Source organism: Scatophagus argus, chromosome 5 (genome assembly GCF_020382885.2).
Source record: "Scatophagus argus isolate fScaArg1 chromosome 5, fScaArg1.pri, whole genome shotgun sequence".
Classification (NCBI taxonomy): domain Eukaryota; kingdom Metazoa; phylum Chordata; class Actinopteri; family Scatophagidae; genus Scatophagus; species Scatophagus argus.
In genome coordinates, this window is record NC_058497.1 from 18,078,993 (window position 1) to 18,099,440 (window position 20,448).

Sequence of the window (20,448 nt, forward strand, 5' to 3'; positions counted from 1 at the left end):
TTCAGTTTCAGCTCTTTCATTAGTGACTCTGTAGCAAAGGTAGCGGAGCTGCCTGGGTCCAAAAATGCATATGTGGTCACTATCTTGGTTCCTTTCTGTGCCTTGACTTGGACCGGAACGATGGATAGGAAGCAATCTTCTTTACCGGCCCCGGTGACACTGCATAGTTCAGATGCTTGAACAAGAGCGTTGGTGACGGCTTGCTCATCTTTGCTTTCTTTGTCTTTCGACATTTCTTCCTTTGACTCTTTGAAAGTGATGTGCAGCAGTGTCGGATGTGAACGAGCACACTCTTGACACTGAGCCTTTTCCGTACAGCTGCTACTCATATGGCCATGTTTCAAGCATGCAAAGCACAGCCCTTTACTTCTCAAAAACTCTAGCTTTTCCTTGTGTGGCTTCTTCTTGAATCCTCTGCAGACCGCTAAACTGTGATGCTCTCCGCTGCAGTGTAGACATGGTTTTGCATGGGCATCCACTGATTTTGTTTTGTTATCTGTTGAGCATTCGTTTTCCTTCTTGCCTTTGTTTTCTGCTGACAAAGCAATGGATGTTGTGAAAACCTTCTTGGATTTTGCCATGTCTTTCTCTTGTGCCTTTGGCTTCTGTCGAACTGAGTCTTTTGTGTTGATGGTGTTGTCTTTAATGTTCCCATAGAGAGGGTGTAGTAAATACTTCACTTGTTTGTTCACAAACGCAACAAAATCCTTGAATTTGACTCTTGCCTTTGTTCTTTCTTGCAGGTCGCAGGCGTACTTTCTCCAGGATTCCTTCAGCTTGTAGGGTAGCTTGTTAGCTAATGCCTTGATGCAGGCTGCATTGTCCAAGTCTTCCATGTAGCTAATATCTGCCATTGTGTTGGAGCACCCAGTTAAGAACAATGCAAATGACTGTAGCGCAGCGCCATCTTCTGGTTTGATTGTCTGCCAGTCCACTGCTTCCTTTAAGTATGCCTCTGCAATCCTGTAGTCATCACCAAAATATTCTTGCAACATTTGCTTTGCTTTGGCGTATCCTATTGAAGATGGCATGTGAATGCAGCTCTTCACCAACTCATGTGGCTGTCCACTTGTGTATTGCAACAAGAACTGCAGACGATCACTGTCATTCTCAGTACGGCTTTCAATGCCATGTTCAATGGATCTAATAAAGGATTTAAACTCCAATGGGTCTCCTTTGAATGTTTTAATAGTGAGATCAGGAAGTAGAGATGCCTTGTGATTCCTCACTAAGTACTCTGTGACATTAGCCTGTTGTGTTATGGCTTGGCACAAGCTATCCAGCACAAGTGCCTCACTTTCATTCTTTTTTGCATCAATTGCGTTTACTTTAGGTCTAACAGGCAAGCTTTGATTAAATGCATCAGATTGGGATTGGGAATAATTCAGAGCTGGCGTGTCATGTTGTGGCAATGTGAGTGGAGTGCTTTGCACTGCCCCTTTGTCATCTGGAGCATCAGACTCACAGCTGCTCACACCGTCTTGCTCATCTTCATATCTTTGTAAAACCTCCAATTGTGCATCTGTTTCAGCTAATTTTGTTTGAATTTCATGCATTTCTTTCTTAGCTTTAATTCTCCTTTGCTCTGACTGGAGCTCTGCCTCCTCCTGTTCGATGGCCAATTTTTCCCTTACAGCTGCTGCCTGAGCCTTTAGGGATGCACGCAGCAACTCAGTTTTCATTTTGATTGAGCAAGTTGACTTTATGGTTGAACGTCGTGAACTGGACCTTTTCGTGCGCACAGACCTGCTACCAGTTCGCTCTGAACCACATTCCTGTTTCTTTGCCTGTTCATCACATTTCATAACGTCTTTCATCCAATTTTCACATCTCCAAAAGAAATCTGTCATTGAGGCTTGTTTGGGCTCAAAATAATTGGCTTGGTTTTCCAAAAATTCCTCCTCACTCATATATTGCTGCAAACTGTAATTTATGTCTGTAAATTCGGTCTGCAAACCACCGAAGTCGACACGCAGCTTGTTCTTAACGAGGTCAGCATTCGCGTCGTCCGCCATCAGTTCCTCGAGCTGCTTGGTCATGCTAGTAAGCTGGGCTAACTTGCCTTTACGTGCATTCAACAGCCTGGTTTTATGATCTTCCGTACCCTTTTCTGTCATTTTTACTGCTCGTTTATGTTCTGATCGTTCCATGATAGTTTAAATCTTTCACGTTTACATCCGTTTGCAAACTGTTTAATAATTAGCTTTCCGTTGCATTCCACTTTGACATTCGGCAGATAGACGTCCTTTTGAATCCTAACTGACAACACGGCCAATCCGTAGCAGCCTTTTAACTTACAGTCGTCGTCTTCTTTCGAATGACAAACCTCCAAATCCGTGCAGGGTTCTTCTGTTATCGTTGTCCTTAATCATCCAGTCCGGTTTTGGCATCCAGTAGTCCGTGTAGAGCGAGTTTTTTGACTGAAAATGTAGGTTCTTATCGTCCTTATTGAAGTTTTAGCTTGACGCTCGTCTGACTCCCTTGCATCAACAGGCTCCAAAAAATAAATCCACGAATCCACTTCTTGATTTTAACTGTTTACTTGAAAACTTAAAGCAACATTACAAAACATAAAATATGTCCACAAAATTAAGACTTGCAGGCGTTAAGATAGAAAACGAGAGCGAAAGCAAGAGCGAGAACGAGGTCAAAAAACTATTTCACTCCAATCTTCCTTTTCTAGTCCAACTGACCCCGCTCCCATGGCAACCAAGGTCACATTCACCCCACTGGTGGTTCCCCTAAATGTCAAAATAAAAGCGCTCTCTTACCAATATACATCACTGAAATGCACATATGTAAATAGTATTTACATCTTTTTCCAATCATGAAATTACAAATTATATTTCTTATTTATAAATTTGTATCTTTTACATGAAAACTATTTTAACTAAAATAAACTGCATTTAGGCTCCTACAATATGTCTTATATAGAGCAGTGACGCACTGATTTTATGGCAACTAATAAACATTAAAATGACATGTAGACTATATGTTTTACTCCAGCACTGACACAAGAATGAGACTTTTCAATCTCTTCATGGAAAACAGGCAGCCCTTTCAGACTGCACTGACAGTGAAAAGGTAAAGGCTGCACAACCACGCAAGCTCCTCCCTACACCCACCTGTCTCCCCTCACAGCAATAGGTGACTACCATTGAAGTATTATACTTACACCAGTTCTTACACCAGTCCCATAAAACACACTACAGTGCACTTACCTACAAGAAAAATTATGTATAAGACAATGTACTGCAATAGCACTACCATATTGAAAATACTGTATAAAATCCAGAAATAGATATATTTCTACTATGTATTTGGTTCATTATCGGACAGAAGTTTCAATCTAATTATTATAAAATGGTGTCCTGTCCAAGTGTCTCACTTTCTCTTTATTTTGACTGCTCTGTGTAAAAAAGGTTGCCTATATATACACTGTTAACACAAAGACTTTTGTTGCCTCATTATGAAGAGGTGGCAATGATTTTAATTTTTAGACTACATAATGTATTGTTTTGTACAGTACAAAGATTGGGAAAAGTTACTGTGTATTATTATTAGTTCAAATACTGAAAATAACAGCAGCAAATGAGGAAGATTTTGCAAGGCTGCACAAGTCAAGAGGACAACTGCAGATGTAAAACTGCAAGTCGATCAAGGGCCAAACCTCGAAGAGACAGGGAATGAGGCATCAGTCACTAAATGGTATGATACTGCCACCTCGTGGTCATAATTCAGTGCATGCACTTCAAGCAAAATGATGTCCAGTCGTGAGCCTGTACAATCACCGTGCCATTTCTACATTCAAGTGATTTCTGTAAAATAGTCATTCTGAAACACAATTTCTTTTTACCAGATGTTTTGCTTATTTTAACTATATATAAAGCCAAAACATTGTGTCACTGAACCACTGTGAATATGTAACATCTTTATTACATTAAAATGCATGTGTACAGTATAATAACATACCATGGCACACAAGCTAACTAACTTGTCATCAATAGACACTCACATCTGAACATAAACTAATATACATGGAACAAGTTAATAATCTTTTTTGAGAGGAAATCAATTTAAATTTGTATTTTTCTTTAATGTTAGATGAATAATGTTTGCCTTTTAAGAATGTCTAAGAAAAGCAGAATGTTGATCGTAACTATGTGTGGCTACAAAACATTTGGTAACTTCATACAGCTAAATACATAAAGAATTAACATTATTTAGATGAAGTGATTTGATAAAACACATCCATCCATCCATTCATTTTCTATACCGCTCATCCGTCAGGGTCATGTGGGGGGCTGGAGCCTATCCCAGCTGACTAAGGGCGAGAGGCGGGGCTCATCCTGGGCTGGTCGCCAGTCAATCACAGGGCTGACACACAAAGACAGATAACCACACACTCTCACACACCAATTAACCTAATGTGCATGTTTTTGGGATTGTGGGAGGAAGCCGGAGTACCCGGAGAAAACCCACGCAGGCACAGGGAAAACATGCAAACTCCACACAGAAGGGCCAAGACCGGGATTCAAACCTGGAACCCTCTTGCTATGAGGCGACAGTACTAACCACTGTGCCACCCAGTAAAACACATACTCAGAAAAATATATATGACAGCAGACTGTGGCAAGTTGGGAGGGTGGCACCAGAAAAATGTGATTAAAAGCAATTATGCTGATATTCAAGCCAGAAAAACTATCTGTCCATCAAGTATTTCTTGGTGTTTCTGTCTGGCCTCAAAAGAATGATGAAACATTTGGGGGCAAAAATGCAGAGCAGTAAACCATAGCTGGAAGCCAGGATAGCAAAGATTTCCACAGCGACAACATACTTCCCAGGAGAGCTAACGTAAGCAGGAACAAAGGCCACCCAGACAGCACAGAATATCAACATGCTGAAGGTGATCAGTTTGGCCTCATTGAAGTTGTCTGGGAGTTTCCGAGCAAGAAAGGCCAAGAGGAGGCAGGTGCAGGCCAGCAGGCCAATGTAGCCCAGAACCAGAGAGAAGCCCACCACAGAGGCCATGGCACACTCCAGAGTGACCTTTGACCCTTGGAAACCCAGATCACGTTGGGGCACCGGGGGACTGAGGGACAACCATGTGGCACAGATGATGACCTGAATGAAAAGTGAACACATTTTACTCAGATTTTTAAAATCAAATGTACATGGACATATATATATATACACACACATGGACATGGACACACATATATATACACATACATATAGTTATCATTTAAGCAATAAAACAGTAAAATAGTATTGATACCTGTATGCAAGTAAAGAAGCAGACACTTCCTCTCTGTTGGCCCGGACCAAACCACTTAATAAAAGCTCCTGCACCAGGCCGAGCTGAGCGGAAAACAGCAAGAACTACGAGGGTTTTGACCAGGAGGCAGGAAACACAAAGTACAAAGCTGATCCCAAAAGCTGCCTGCTGGAACCGACAGGACCAGACTGATGGACGACCAATGAACACCAGTGAGCACAGGAAGCACAGCTTCAACGACAGAAGAAGCAGGAAGCTCAGATCTGAATTGTTGGCTCGAACCTTGAGGTGAATCAGATTAACAGATACAAATGTGGCCATTTTAACAATACAGTATTTCCTCCTAAACACAGTTGTGTAAGAAAGAAATGTCAAACACAAACAATAACATCCCTGCTATGTTGTATGTTGCTTCAGGTTCTTACCATAGGTGTCTGACGATAGTAAAGAAACACCACAAACACAGCTGTTGTCACAGCAGCACCAGACACAGCTGCTGTAGTCAGAGTGATGCCCAAAGTTTCATTAAAAGAAAGGAAATCCAGCTGACGAGGGACACAGGCAGTTTGTTCAGCATTGGACCAGAACTCAGGGGGACAACGTTCACAGTGAAGAGAACCTGAGACAGGTGAAAGGGAGGAGAGAGGGAAGGGAAATTAAATATAAAGGGGAAAATGAAGGTTGCAAATATGATTTTCTGTTGTCTTATCATTTGTTTCCCTCACCAGTTTTATTACTAATCTCCCCTTCAGCACATGGGATACAGTCAAAGCAGCAGAGAGGTTCTCCTTTCCTGCTGGCCTTTCGAGTACCAGGAGGACAGCTCTCACTGCACACTGAAACAGGCACCTGAACAAGAGACAGTTCTTATTTTCAATGACACTATCTCATGAATCATATAATAACAGCAACATGCTGATCTGACTACCTGATTGGATCCTGTGCTCCACTCAATAGCCGACTCATTGAGGTGAAGGTCAAACCCGTCCACATGACCAATCAAAACAAGTTGAAGTGACCCATCAGTCTTCTTCTGCCAGTTCACCAGGTCATACTTTGCTGGAATATCAGCTCCTTGGAAATGAAACGTTTCCCCTTGTGGTGTGGTGACGTTCACTTTGTTCAAGTGCTGCAACAGCTGAAAGCATCAAATGCTCAGTAAATATTTACATGAATAATGCAATTTAATATGAACTCAATTAAAACTTTCAGAACTATAACTCTCATGTTTGAGGTGAAACTCTGATTACATCTTTGGGTCTGATGTGTCTGGGAGAGGAACAAGTGAAGCTGTTGTTTTCAGGATTTCTGTCTCCATCAGGGCAGGAGAGAAGGCTGTGAAGGGCGTGGGCTGCAGCATAAACAGCAAGGTAGACATTATATGCCACCCTGAGCTGAGAGGTGTCAGTAAAGGGATGCTGCAACCCCTGAAGGGACTCTGTCCCACTGCAGGGTGGAAGAGAAGTTTTTGTTGGCAACCCCTTGCCAGGAGAAGAAGTAGAAATATTTAACTGAGAGTCAGACTTTCTGCTGAGGGTTGAAGAAAAATATGAAGATAAATATGATGTGCGTGCTTGATTAGCTCCCAGTCTACATCCAAACTCCTTTGCCCAGAGGTCTCGTAAAAATTCATCATCCGGATGATGAACTGGGTCCAAACCTCTGAGATACTTTTCAAATCCAGGTATTTTTGAGCTTTGAATGGCCACACCAAGAACACCACTTGCCACTTTTGAGATTGCAAGATCTTGGAGAAGATCATCACTGGTGCTCCAAGCCTCACTGGCCAGAAACTGTCTGTCAGTCACCTGCAGCAAGAGAATACTGAACTATCTTAGAACAAAGCAAAGAAAATTTTGCTTTTAAAAAATGTCTTTGAAATGAACTTTTAAGTAAATGCAAATGTCAGTGTCAGCTGCTCACATTTATCTTGGCCAGTTCCAGAAATACTTTCTTTACATCTGTATACCAGCAAAAGATCAGAATCACCCTCGCAGTAGAAGCTTGAATTGTGAGTGCTGTACGTCTGGCATCACTGTCAATAGTTTCTCTGTGGACAGTCTCTATGAATTCCAGACAAACACCTTTCTCCTTAATCTCTTCCCGAAATACCTGAAATATGGTATCAAATATGTTCATCCAGATATATTGGTTATATTATACATGAAGGAGACACATGAGAGACTTTTCAAGCAAGCCAGTCATGACAACTTAATAATAAAAACAAACACCTGTATTGCCAGTTGACCATAATCATTGTTTTCAACCACTGCTCCTGTCCAAGTCCAGCTGAACCGTATGGCCAGTTGTGCCATGGCCCGAGCCTGGTAAATATCACTGGGAATTGTTCTGAAGAAGTTGGGAAACTTTGTCCTGTCACTAAGACTGGGGGAGCTGGCCAAGTAGCTGATCTAAGGGAAACACACAGAAATATTGCTTTGACACGGATTTATCAAAACGGTGCAATTTTATTTTTGATTACAATAATTAAAAATCTTATCAGCCTCTTGATGTAGATTGAACAAACAAAACATTAACCAGACATTTATTTCCAGAGACAGTGAAACTCACAACTGGCACAGAGAGAGGCCCCAAGATCCTGGACTGCATTATGGCTGTTGTAGATGAAGCAGCAGCAATGAGCAAAGGAACAGCCTGATCACCTGCTGACAGCATTGGGCAGTCGTTGATACAATAATTACACAGGTTATTGTTTTCAATAACTGCATTATGGGCTTATACCAAGTCATACCTGCTGTCTCTCCAGGTTGTTGATTAGCTGCAGAACGAAGCATAGAAGCTGTTGAGTTGCAGCTGTTTGTGTCTCCTCCGACCAGTGACAGTGCAGCTTGCAGAGCCCAGGGGTATCGGGAACAGCTATCGAGTATACGGTAGCCCAGCTTCACTCCTGGTAGCAGGGTGCTGTTACGATTGATTTCCTCCACCGCAAACACCATAGCATGTGTATATTTTAATGGCTCTACATCTAAGCTGAGATCACAGGAGAAGAAAGAACTCGTGAAAAACAGAAATTACAATATCAGTCAGTGAAAGATAAAAATAACCATCCAGGAAATGGATAAACAACAAATATCAAAACATATAATACAGATTAAAATATGTTACAACAAAATCTGCTAAAATAATAATACTGTCATCAAGTTGTGCTGAAATATAAATTTAGATATGTTTATTAATATTTAATTTGTCAATTAACAATGGGCCTCTTCTGAAATATTGAGTACTGCATGCATGGACATGACTTTCTTACTCGAGTACTTATACTACATTTTGTAGTTAAATTATATTTTAAGAAAAACATATAAGGATGTCCAAAGACGCAAACAACTAAATAAATAAATAATACAAACAATATGCTGTCACTGTATGAACAACATAATCACCAACAGATATTTAACAACGACACAATGTGATAAAGTTTTACCCAGTGCAAGATTCATAATGTGGCTGCTCCATAAAACTCTGCTCTACTGCTGAAGGTATGTAGTACAGATTAAAAAGTCCACCAATAATCACATCACCATCCTGAGAGAGATTCTTGTCGCTTGCTGCTCCCCACCGAGAGCACAGTATCGCCTGAGCCACCTCTATCCCCATCTGTCTACCCGCTACACTGAGAAACAGCAGTGGGAGGGCTGAGGAGGGCCACCGAGTGAGGAGCCAGATGAACCAAGACATAGATGCAGCTGTTCTGGACATTTAACAAATATAACTTTTATCCTAACATCACAATATGCAAGTTCAATGAAGTTCAGTAAATTCAGCATGTATAAAAAACATTTCACATCAGACCAATTTCATCAAACCTGAAAATAAATTGCAGGTGAGGTTCTTCAAAGACCACATTCATAACAGTTGCTGTCATCAAAGATAAGTAAATTAATGTCAGCCAAATGTAACATCATAGCATCATCTCAGCTACCTGCAAAAAGAAATGACACTATAAACAGCTACATTTCACTTGGTTTTAAAGCTCTTATTGCAACTCAAATGACCAACTCTGTAAATGGTTTCTTGACTCTTTGAACGCACCCTCCTCCCACTCTGCTCAACTCAAAGTGTTGACGTTAGCCTTTATAATAGGAGTGAAATGTTTTGCAAGGAAGTAAAACTGATGTCACAAGCAGCACTCAAGAAAAAATTATTCCTCTCTGGAGTGATGGCAGAAAAATACACAAATTCTAACAGGAGACTAACGCGTATAAAATAAGCACTCTCATACACTTTCACCATCTGATTATGTTACACAACTCAATGTATTAAACAATCTAAAAAAAAATTCTCAGTTTCTGTAACTTTAAAGAATCATACCAGAACAATGATCTTTGTGGGTACAGGTTCCAACAGGGTGTATGAATCACTTGAATATTAAATACATGAGTAACATACTGTGATGATCTTACTATGGTGGACAAGCTATAAAAGTATAGTTCATAAGAAAGGGCAAAAACAAAAAACCCTAGATCCTTAGACTAAATAGAGGAAAATTCCCTTGTGGCCCTCTGGTTCCTGTACACACTTGTTTCATCACAACATATCTTTTGCAGAAATTCTGTTTTTTGTGCCAGCATATTTTCCGTAAGCACTCAAATAGTTTAATTATCACAGAACCATGTGGATAAAGTCATTATCTTTTACAAAAATCAACCAGTATAATTATGTACTGATTACTTAAAGTCCATACAAAATTTGATTGCAAAATTCTTGCGAATCAGTAGACGAACACCTCGGCTGGAGAATCAGAACATAATCAGTTCCATAATAAATGTGAAGTGACATCTCAGCAGAAGCCTCTACTGGGCACACATATGCATATATTCTTCACATGTCATGGCAAATCCTCTTCACCAAACTCAATGATGTGTTTCTTTCTCCTAATCCATTCAAGAGGGCAGAAGGGAATGTAGGAGGAAGGATTTTTGATGTGCCCTTCGGTAAGGATCCATCCTACATACAGAAAGTTGATTATCTTTTGTTTTCCTCTTCTTCCCTTGTGGGTGAATCAGGCCCTTTAAGTTGTTTAGGCTTAAGTGACCACAAACAACATCATCTGACAACGCAAGTGAAAGTACAGACACCCAATAATCCACTTAATTACATGATATGTCACAGGTATAACACTATCTATGTGCATAGCATCAAGTAGGTAATGTGGCCTAAAGGTCTGAGATATGGTTTATTGCACACTATGAACAAGAAGGACACAAAATAAATTGGTAACATTTTCGGTGAGAAGCATTTAATGTAAATGTGCATTATTTTAATGGTGCTTGGACACGTTCATATTTACACTGAATGATGTTGAAGAACAGCAGAAGCACTGTATCAGTTACCAGTGAAAGCCACAAGTGTGCCTGCAAGACGTTTTTTAATTTCACATAACTAAGGACATTACAAATAAACTTTCTTGAATGAAAAAAATTGGCATAACACATTTTCATAAACACATGTATGATAAGAGACGAGTGTGAGCTGGGAAGGACAGGGCAAACTGAGGAGCTACCTAACAAATGAGACAACAAGTCATGGTAATCACATTAAAACTGAAAATCTATCTTTCCATCAAATATTTCTTGGTGTTTCTGTCTGGCCTGAAAAGAATTATGAAACATTTAGGGACAAAAATGCAGAGCAGTAAACCATAGCTGGAAGCCAGGATAGCAAAGATTTCCACAGCAACAACATACTTCCCAGGAGAGCTAACGTAAGCAGGAACAAAGGCCACCCAGACAGCACAGAATATCAACATGCTGAAGGTGATCAGTTTGGCCTCATTGAAGTTGTCTGGGAGTTTCCGAGCAAGAAAGGCCAAGAGGAGGCAGGTGCAGGCCAGCAGGCCAATGTAGCCCAGAACCAGAGAGAAGCCCACCACAGAGGCCATGGCACACTCCAGAGTGACCTTTGACCCTTGGAAACCCAGATCACGTCGAGGCACCGGAGGACTGAGGGACAACCATGTGGCACAGATGATTACCTGAATGAAAAGTGAACACATTTTACTCCTATTTTGAAAATCAAATGTACATGGACATGTATGACAGACATACCTGTATGCAGGTAAAGAGGCAGACACTTCCTCTCTGTTGGCCCGGACCAAACCACTTAATAAAAGCTCCTGCGCCAGGCTGAGCTGAGCGGAAAACAGCAAGAACTACAAGGGTTTTGACCAGGAGGCAGGAAACACAAAGTACAAAGCTGATCCCAAAAGCTGCCTGCTGGAACCGACAGGACCAGACTGATGGACGACCAATGAACACCAGTGAGCACAGGAAGCACAGCTTCAACGACAGAAGAAGCAGGAAGCTCAGATCTGAATTGTTGGCTCGAACCTTGAGGTGAATCAGATTAACAGATACAAATGTGGCCATTTTAATAATACAGTATTTCCTCCTAAACACAGTTGTGTAAGAAAAAAATGTCAAACACAAACAATAACATCCCTGCTATGTTGTATGTTGCTTCAGGTTCTTACCATAGGTGTCTGACGATAGTAAAGAAACACCACAAACACAGCTGTTGTCACAGCAGCACCAGACACAGCTGCTGTAGTCAGAGTGATGCCCAAAGTTTCATTAAAAGAAAGGAAATCCAGCTGACGAGGGACACAGGCAGTTTGTTCAGCATTGGACCAGAACTCAAGGGGACAACGCTCACAGTGAAGAGAACCTGAGACAGGTGAAAGGGAGGAGAGAGGGAAGGGAAATTAAAGGGGAAAATGAAGGTTGCAAACATGATTTTCTGTTGTCTTATCATTTGTTTCCCTCACCAGTTTTATTACTAATCTCCCCTTCAGCACATGGGATACAGTCAAAGCAGCAGAGAGGTTCTCCTTTCCTGCTGGCCTTTCGAGTACCAGGAGGACAGCTCTCACTGCACACTGAAACAGGCACCTGAACAAGAGACAGTTCATATTTTCAATGGCACTATCTCATGAATCATATAATAACAGCAACATGCTGATCTGACTACCTGATTGGTTCCTGTGCTCCACTCAATAGCCGACTCATTGAGGTGGAGGTCAAACTCGTCCACACGGCCAATCAAAACAAGTTTAAGTGACCCATCAGTCTTCTTCTGCCAGTTCACCAGGTCATACTTTGCTGGAATGTCAGCTCCTTGGAAATGAAACGTTTCCCCTTGTGGTGTGGTGACGTTCACTTTGCTCAAGTGCTGCAACAGCTGAAAGCATCAAATGCTCAGTAAATGTTTATATGAATAATGCAATTTAATATGAACTCAATTAAAACTTTCAGAACTATAACTCTGATGTTTGAGGTGAAACTCTGATTACATCTTTGGGTCTGATGTTTTTGGGAGAGGAACAAGTGAAGCTGTTGTTTCCAGGAGGCCTGTCTCCATCAGGGCAGGAGAGAAGGCTGTGAAGGGCGTGGGCTGCAGCATAAACAGCAAGGTACACATTATACGCCACCCTCAGCTGAGAGGTGTCAGTAAAGGGATGCTGCAACCCCTGAAGGGACTCTGTCCCACTGCAGGGTGGTAGAGAAGTTTTCAGAGGCAACCCCTCAGAAATGTTTGACAGATGGTCAGACTTTGTGTTGAGTGGTGAGGAGAAATATGAAAAGAAAGGTGCTGACTGTTTAGCCTCAGGACTGCATCCAAACACATTTTGCCAAAATTCTCGTAAGAATTCATCATCAGGACGATAAATTGGGTTCAAACTTCTGAGATACTTTTCAAATCCAGGTATTGTTGAACTTCGAATGGCCACACCAAGAACACCACTTGCCACTTTAGAGATTGCAACATCTTGGAGGAGATCATCACTGGTGCTCCAAGCCTCGCTGGCCAGAAACTGTCGATTAGTAACCTACAGTAAAATAATGGTAGATGCTGTCAAAGACAATTAAAAGAACATACATTTTTCTTACAAAATATATGTCATTGTTTAATGATGAACCCTCTCGTCTACATAAATTTCCATGTCAGTTGCTCACATTTATCTTGGCCAGCTCCAGAAACATTATCTTAACATCTGCATACCAGGAAAAGATGAGAATCACCCTTGTGGTTGAACCTTGAATTGTGAGTGCCACACGCCTGGAATCACTCTCAGTGTTTTCTCTGCGAACAGCCTCTACAAAATCTAAACAAATCCCTTTACCCTGAATTTCTTCTTGAAATACCTGAAATATGGAGGTCAAGTTCAGATATGGTCATAACAGTTATATATGATGGACGGATATAAGAGACTTTTTAAAATTTGATAACACATTGTACAGTAAAACAATAAAATCACAGACCTGTATTGCCAATTGACCATAAACATTATCTACTATCACTGCTCCCATCCATGTCCAGTGGAAGCGTATAGCCAGTTGTGCCATGGCCCGAGCCTGGTAAATATCACTGGGAATTGTTCTGAAGAAGTTGGGAAACTTTGTCCTGTCACTAAGACCGGGGGAGCTAGCCAAGTAGCTGATCTGAGGGAAACACACAGAAATATTGTTTCTTTTGCAGCATGTTAAAGTGTTTTAAAGGTAGATTGTACACAAAAAACAAGAAAAATAAACACTTAATTAGACATTTCCTGAGGAAATGAAACTCACAACTGGAACAGAGAGAGGTGCCAGAATACTGGACAGCATTGTGGCTGTTATAGATGCAGCGGCAGCAATGAGCAAATCAACAGGCTGATCACCTGCTGACAGCATTAAACAGTTTTTCAGTCATACATGTTCTTGTGATAGAAATAGCAAACGTTAGATGTATACTGAATTAGACTTATATCCACTCATACCTGCTGTCTCTCCAGGTTGTTCATTAGCTGCAGAACGAAGCATAGAAGCTGTTGAGTTGCAGCTGTTTGTGTCTCCTCCGACCAGTGACAGTGCAGCTTGCAGAGCCCAGGGGTATCGGGAACAGCTATCGAGTATACGGTAGCCCAGCTTCACTCCTGGTAGCAGGGTGCTGTTACGATTGATTTCCTCCACCGCAAACACCATAGCATGTGTATATTTTAATGGCTCTACATCTAAGCTGAGATCACAGGGGAAGAAAGGAATAGCGAAAAACAGAAATTACAATATCAGGAAAACTTTAAATTAATCTTCATGGATATACAAATATTTCAATGTATATTTGAAATATAATACATATTAGAATAAATAAATTAAATGAAAATCTATTGTAAGCATCATGCTGTAGTCAAGCTGTGCTTATTTCATATCAAACTTTTACAAATTTAAAAAAATACAATATGCTGTCACCATATGAACAACATAATCACCAACAGATATTTAACAACCAAACAATGTGATTATGTTTTACCCAGTGCAAGATTCATAATGTGGCTGCTCCGTAAAACTCTGCTCTACTGCTGAAGGTATGTAGTACAGATTAAAAAGTCCACCAATAATCACATCACCATCCTGAGAGAGATTCTTGTCGCTTGGTGCTCCCCACCGAGAGCACAGTATCGCCTGAGCCACCTCTATCCCCATCTGTCTACCCGCTACGCTGAGAAACAGCAGTGGGAGGGCTGAGGAGGGCCACCGAGTGAGGAGCCAGATGAACCAAGACATAGATGCAGCTGTTCTGGACATTTAACAAATATAACTTTTATCCTAACGTCACAATATGCAAGTTCAATAAAATTCAGTAAATTCAGCATGTATGAAAAATATTTCACATCAAACCAGTTTCATCAAACCTGACAATAAGTTGCATGATGTTCAGAAAAAAAAATAGCAAAGCACCTCAAAGACCACATTCATAACAGTTGCTGTCATCAAAGATAAATCAACTGAAGTCAACACATCCAAATGTAACATAGCAAAAAGAAATGACACTATAAACAGCTATATTTCACTTGGTTGTAAAGCTCTAATTACAACTCAAATGACCAACTCTGAAAATGGTTTCTTGACTTTTTGAACACACCCTCCTCCCACTCTGCTCAACTCAAAGTGTTGACGTTAGCTTTTATAATAGGAGTGAAATGTTTTGCAAGGAAGTAAAACTGATGTCACAAGCAGCACTCAAGAAAAAATTATTCCTCTCTAGAGTGATGGCAGAAAAATAAACAAATTCTAACAGGTGATTAATGTGTATAAAGTGAGCAGAAGCGTTTAAGTCTCCGGTTCAATGGCACCACCAAGGGGCTGCCAGAGTTTCCTGCCCCAAATGAGAGGACACTGGATTTTCACGAAAAGGTTGAACGTGATAGGCATCAAAACTATCATACTCTCCTGACAATGTGGCCTGTATATCTGGTCTAACACACATTATGAACGCCATGAATACAAAATAAATTGGTAACATATTCAGTGATTAGTGTTTAATTCAAATGTACGTTGGTTTGATGGCACAAGAATACATTCATATAAGCACTGAATGATAATGAAGAACAGCAAAAATATTCTTTCAGTTACCAGTGAAAGTCATAAGTGTGCTGACAAGATATTTCCTAACTTCATACAACAAATTATATTACAAATGAACTTTATTTCAGCGAAAGAGGTTTACATAACACGTACTCAAAAACACATCCATGACATGGTGGTCTAATTAGAACCAACAAAACTATCTGGCCATCAAGTATTTCTTGGTGTTTCTGTCTGGCCTGAAAAGAATTATGAAACATTTAGGGACAAAAATGCAGAGCAGTAAACCATAGCTGGAAGCCAGGATAGCAAAGATTTCCACAGCAACAACATACTTCCCAGGAGAGCTAACGTAAGCAGGAACAAAGGCCACCCAGACAGCACAGAATATCAACATGCTGAAGGTGATCAGTTTGGCCTCATTGAAGTTGTCTGGGAGTTTCCGAGCAAGAAAGGCCAAGAGGAGGCAGGTGCAGGCCAGCAGGCCAATGTAGCCCAGAACCAGAGAGAAGCCCACCACAGAGGCCATGGCACACTCCAGAGTGACCTTTGACCCTTGGAAACCCAGATCACGTCGAGGCACCGGAGGACTGAGGGACAACCATGTGGCACAGATGATTACCTGAATGAAAAGTGAACACATTTTACTCCTATTTTGAAAATCAAATGTACATGGACATGTATGACAGACATACCTGTATGCAGGTAAAGAGGCAGACACTTCCTCTCTGTTGGCCCGGACCAAACCACTTAATAAAAGCTCCTGCGCCAGGCTGAGCTGAGCGGAAAACAGCAAGAACTACAAGGGTTTTGACCAGGAGGCAGGAAACACAAAGTACAAAGCTGATCCCAAAAGCTGCCTGCTGGAACCGACAGGACCAGACTGATGGACGACCAATGAACACCAGTGAGCACAGGAAGCACAGCTTCAACGACAGAAGAAGCAGGAAGCTCAGATCTGAATTGTTGGCTCGAACCTTGAGGTGAATCAGATTAACAGATACAAATGTGGCCATTTTAATAATACAGTATTTCCTCCTAAACACAGTTGTGTAAGAAAAAAATGTCAAACACAAACAGTAACCTCCCTGCTATGTTGTATGTTGCTTCAGGTTCTTACCATAGGTGTCTGACGATAGTAAAGAAAGACCACAAACACAGCTGTTGTCACAGCAGCACCAGACACAGCTGCTGTAGTCAGAGTGATGCCCAAAGTTTCATTAAAAGAAAGGAAATCCAGCTGACGAGGGACACAGGCAGTTTGTTCAGCATTGGACCAGAACTCAGGGGGACAACGTTCACAGTGAAGAGAACCTGAGACAGGTGAAAGGGAGGAGAGAGGGAAGGGAAATTGAATATAAAGGGGAAAATGAAGGTTGCAAATATGATTTTCTGTTGTCTTATCATTTGTTTCCCTCACCAGTTTTATTACTAATCTCCCCTTCAGCACATGGGATACAGTCAAAGCAGCAGAGAGGTTCTCCTTTCCTGCTGGCCTTTCGAGTACCAGGAGGACAGCTCTCACTGCACACTGAAACAGGCACCTGAACAAGAGACAGTTCATATTTTTGGTAACATTATCTTGTGAATCAACATAGACACTGATTTTAACAGCAACATGTTGATCTGACTACCTGATTGGATCCTGTGCTCCACTCAATAGCCGACTCATTGAGGTGGAGGTCAAACCCGTCCACATGACCAATCAAAACAAGTTGAAGTGACCCATCAGTCTTCTTCTGCCAGTTCACCAGGTCATACTTTGCTGGAATATCAGCTCCTTGGAAATGAAACGCTTCCCCTTGTGGTGTGGTGACGTTCACTTTGTTCAATTGCTGCAACAGCTGAAAGCATCAACTATGTATATGAAAATGTATTTCAACAAAACTGCATTTGCACTATTCATTTTATCTAAACATTAAGATCAACAAGTCAACAACAACACGTTACTTGACATACTGCTGCTTCTATTTACCTCCTCGGTTCTTATGTGTTTGGGAGAGGAACAAGTGAAGCTATGGTTTACAGGATTTCTGTCTCCATCAGGGCAGGAGAGAAGGCTGTGAAGGGCGTGGGCTGCAGCATAAACAGCAAGGTAGACATTATATGCCACCCTCAGCTGAGAGGTGTCAGTAAAGGGATGCTGCAACCCCTGAAGGGACTCTGTCCCACTGCAAGGTGGCACAGAAGTTTTCTCAAGCAAGCCCTTGGAAATATTTGACACATGGTCTGATGTTGTTTGGAGTGGTGAATACAAATTTGAAGAGATATGCATTGCACGTGGTTGTTTAGATAAAGGACTGCATCCAAACTCCTTTTGCCAGAGGTCTTGTAAGAATTCATCATCAGGGTGATGAATTGGGTCCAAACTTTTAAGGTAATTTTTAAATCCAGGTATTACTGAACTTTGAATGGCCACACCAAGAACGCCACTTGCCACTTTAGAGATTGCAAGATCTTGGAGGAGATCATCACTGGTGCTCCAAGCCTCACTGGCCAGAAACTGTCGATTAGTAACCTACAATAAGAGGATATTTAAATATTAAAAACAGCATTTTGTTCTTTTAAAATGTTGTTGTTTTATGATCAATTCCTTACTCTATACAAATTTCCTTGCCACTTGCTCACATTTATCTTGGCCAGTTCCAGAAACACTTTCTTTACATCTGTATACCAGCAAAAGATCAGAATCACCCTCGCAGTAGAAGCTTGAATTGTGAGTGCTGTACGTCTGGCATCACTGTCAATAGTTTCTCTGTGGACAGTCTCTATGAATTCCAGACAAACACCTTTCGCCTTAATCTCTTCCTGAAATACCTGAAATATTGAGGTAAATGTAACAAGTATGTCCATAATATATCTTCTTTTATATGAAGGAAATACGTGAGAGAAACTGTCAGGAAATACACATGTATAACAGAAAAAACAAACACCTGTATTGCCAGTTGACCGTAATCATTGTTTACTATCACTGCTCCTGTCCATGTCCAGCCGAGCCGTATGGCCAGTTGTGCCATGGCCCGAGCCTGGTAAATATCACTGGGAATTGTTCTGAAGAAGTTGGGGAACTTTGTCCTGTCACTCAGACAGGGGCAGCTGGCCAAGTAGCTGATCTGAGGGAAACACAAAGAAATGTTCTTTTGACACTGATTTTACAGCAATAACAGCATTTTATGTTTAATTATAATGTTTCAAAAATCCTGTCAGCCTCTTGTACATTTTCTAAAAAAATATTTGATCAGATGCTTATTTTTTGAGGCAATGAAACTCACAACTGGCACAGAGAGAGGCCCCAAGATCCTGGACAGCATCATGGCTGCTGTAGATGCATCAGCAGCTATGAGCAAAGGAACAGCCTGATCACCTGCTGACAGCATTGGATAGTCTTTGACACTATAATCATGCAGGTTGTTTTTTTCATGGAAGTGTTAACTGCATTATGGGCTTATACCAAGTCATACCTGCTGTCTCTACGGGTTGTTCATTAGCTGCAGAACGAAGCATAGAAGCTGTTGAGTTGCAGCTGTTTGTGTCTCCTCCGACCAGTGACAGTGCAGCTTGCAGAGCCCAGGGGTATCGGGAACAGCTATCGAGTATACGGTAGCCCAGCTTCACTCCTGGTAGCAGGGTGCTGTTACGATTGATTTCCTCCACCGCAAACACCATAGCATATGTATATTTTAATGACTGTAGATCTAAGCTGAGATCACAGGAGAAGAAAGAACTCGTGAAAACAGAAATTACAATATCAGTAAGTCAAGGATACAATAACAAATAACAAATATCCAAAATATCATACAAAAGAAAATATCTAACAACAAAATCTGCTAAAATAATTATTACTGTAAGCAAATTTAGCTTATCTTATCAAAAACACATACGTCCAACACCTTAAAACAAATAGACAGTGCTGTCATTGTAAGAACAACATAATAAACAACAGACATTTAACAATAACACATGCCATCATTTTAGTTTTACCCAGTGCAAGGTTCATAATGTGGCTGCTCCGTAAAACTCTGCTCTACTGCTGAAGGTATGTAGTACAGATTAAAAAGTCCACCAATAATCACATCACCATCCTGAGAGAGATCCTTGTCGCTTGCTGCTCCCCACCGAGAGCACAGTATCGCCTGAGCCACCTCTATCCCCATCTGTCTACCCGCTACACTGAGAAACAGCAGTGGGAGGGCTGAGGAGGGCCACCGAGTGAGGAGCCAGATGAACCAAGACATAGATGCAGCTGTTCTGGACATTTAACAAATATAACTTTTATCCTAACATCACAATATCCAAGTTCAATAAAGTTCAGTAAATTCAGTATGTATGAAAAACATTTCACATCACCAAGACATAGATGCAGCTGTTCTGGACATTTAATAAGTGTAAGTAACTGTTATCTGAATATCACAATATGCATCAATAGCCAGTGCAATTAATCATATCTGTGTATAATACATTTCACAGTAGACCAGTTTCATCAAACCTGACATAAAACTGCATGAAATTCTGAAAAACACATGAGGTCCCTCACTGACAAAATTCCGTACCCATTTAAAATTCAGTGGACATTTAACACACATAACTTTTATCCTGACATTACAATATGCAAGTTCAGTCAGAATTTCAATAATTCAATATGCATGAAAATGTCAACACATCCAAATGTCACATCATAGCCTCCTGTCATCTACCTGCAAAACAAAATGACACTATAAAGAGCTATATTTCACTTGGTTGTAAAGCTCTTATTGGAAATCAAATGACCAACTCTGAAAATGGTATCTTGATTCTTCGAACATACCC

The 20,448-nt window shown here is 40.9% G+C and overlaps 3 protein-coding genes across 3 annotated transcripts; all 3 read right to left on the minus strand.

Moving 5' to 3' along the window:
- Positions 1-4,558: 4,558 nt before the first annotated feature.
- On the minus strand, positions 4,559-8,896 carry LOC124059211 (extracellular calcium-sensing receptor-like). Its single transcript, XM_046389041.1, has 12 exons — positions 8,724-8,896; positions 8,091-8,269; positions 7,850-7,944; positions 7,510-7,689; positions 7,202-7,390; positions 6,876-7,086; positions 6,529-6,725; positions 6,207-6,416; positions 6,004-6,127; positions 5,704-5,897; positions 5,279-5,560; positions 4,559-5,124 (listed from the first exon to the last, which is right to left on the minus strand). The coding sequence occupies exons 1-12, from the start codon at positions 8,894-8,896 to the stop codon at positions 4,702-4,704; spliced, it is 2,457 nt and encodes an 818-aa protein (XP_046244997.1). The 3' UTR covers positions 4,559-4,701.
- Positions 8,897-10,850: 1,954 nt separating this feature from the next.
- Positions 10,851-14,760, minus strand: LOC124059212 (extracellular calcium-sensing receptor-like). The gene is made up of 12 exons (XM_046389042.1): positions 14,588-14,760; positions 14,118-14,296; positions 13,867-13,961; positions 13,561-13,740; positions 13,255-13,443; positions 12,895-13,127; positions 12,591-12,786; positions 12,269-12,478; positions 12,066-12,189; positions 11,772-11,965; positions 11,347-11,628; positions 10,851-11,273 (listed from the first exon to the last, which is right to left on the minus strand). Exons 1-12 carry the CDS (start codon positions 14,758-14,760, stop codon positions 10,851-10,853), a joined length of 2,478 nt encoding a protein of 825 aa, XP_046244998.1.
- An 856-nt stretch (positions 14,761-15,616) lies between these two features.
- LOC124059216 (extracellular calcium-sensing receptor-like) lies at positions 15,617-19,308 on the minus strand. Its single transcript, XM_046389052.1, has 9 exons — positions 19,104-19,308; positions 18,915-19,006; positions 18,609-18,755; positions 17,618-18,160; positions 17,277-17,486; positions 17,063-17,186; positions 16,763-16,956; positions 16,338-16,619; positions 15,617-16,264 (listed from the first exon to the last, which is right to left on the minus strand). The coding sequence occupies exons 1-9, from the start codon at positions 19,306-19,308 to the stop codon at positions 15,842-15,844; spliced, it is 2,220 nt and encodes a 739-aa protein (XP_046245008.1). The 3' UTR covers positions 15,617-15,841.
- Positions 19,309-20,448: the final 1,140 nt, after the last annotated feature.

Bases quoted from the DNA above. Each gene is read 5' to 3' on its own strand.
- LOC124059212 (XM_046389042.1), bottom strand. From the start codon at position 14,760: ATGGGGATAGAGGTGGCTCAGGCGATACTGTGCTCTCGGTGGGGAGCA. The intron at 13,962-14,117 runs GCAACTCAACAG...TAATGCTGTCAG, and splicing joins CGGAGGAGACACAAACAGCT to CAGGTGATCAGCCTGTTGAT. The intron at 13,444-13,560 runs GTCTGTGATTTT...TCCATATTTCAG, and splicing joins ATGGTCAATTGGCAATACAG to GTATTTCAAGAAGAAATTCA.
- LOC124059211 (XM_046389041.1), bottom strand. From the start codon at position 8,896: ATGGGGATAGAGGTGGCTCAGGCGATACTGTGCTCTCGGTGGGGAGCA. The intron at 6,417-6,528 runs GTAATCAGAGTT...TGATGCTTTCAG, and splicing joins GACACATCAGACCCAAAGAT to CTGTTGCAGCACTTGAACAA. The intron at 5,125-5,278 runs GTATCAATACTA...CTTTTCATTCAG, and splicing joins GCTTCTTTACTTGCATACAG to GTCATCATCTGTGCCACATG.
- LOC124059216 (XM_046389052.1), bottom strand. From the start codon at position 19,308: ATGGTGTTTGCGGTGGAGGAAATCAATCGTAACAGCACCCTGCTACCA. The intron at 18,161-18,608 runs GTAAACAATGAT...CTCTTATTGTAG, and splicing joins CATGGACAGGAGCAGTGATA to GTTACTAATCGACAGTTTCT. The intron at 16,265-16,337 runs GTATGTCTGTCA...CTTTTCATTCAG, and splicing joins GCCTCTTTACCTGCATACAG to GTAATCATCTGTGCCACATG.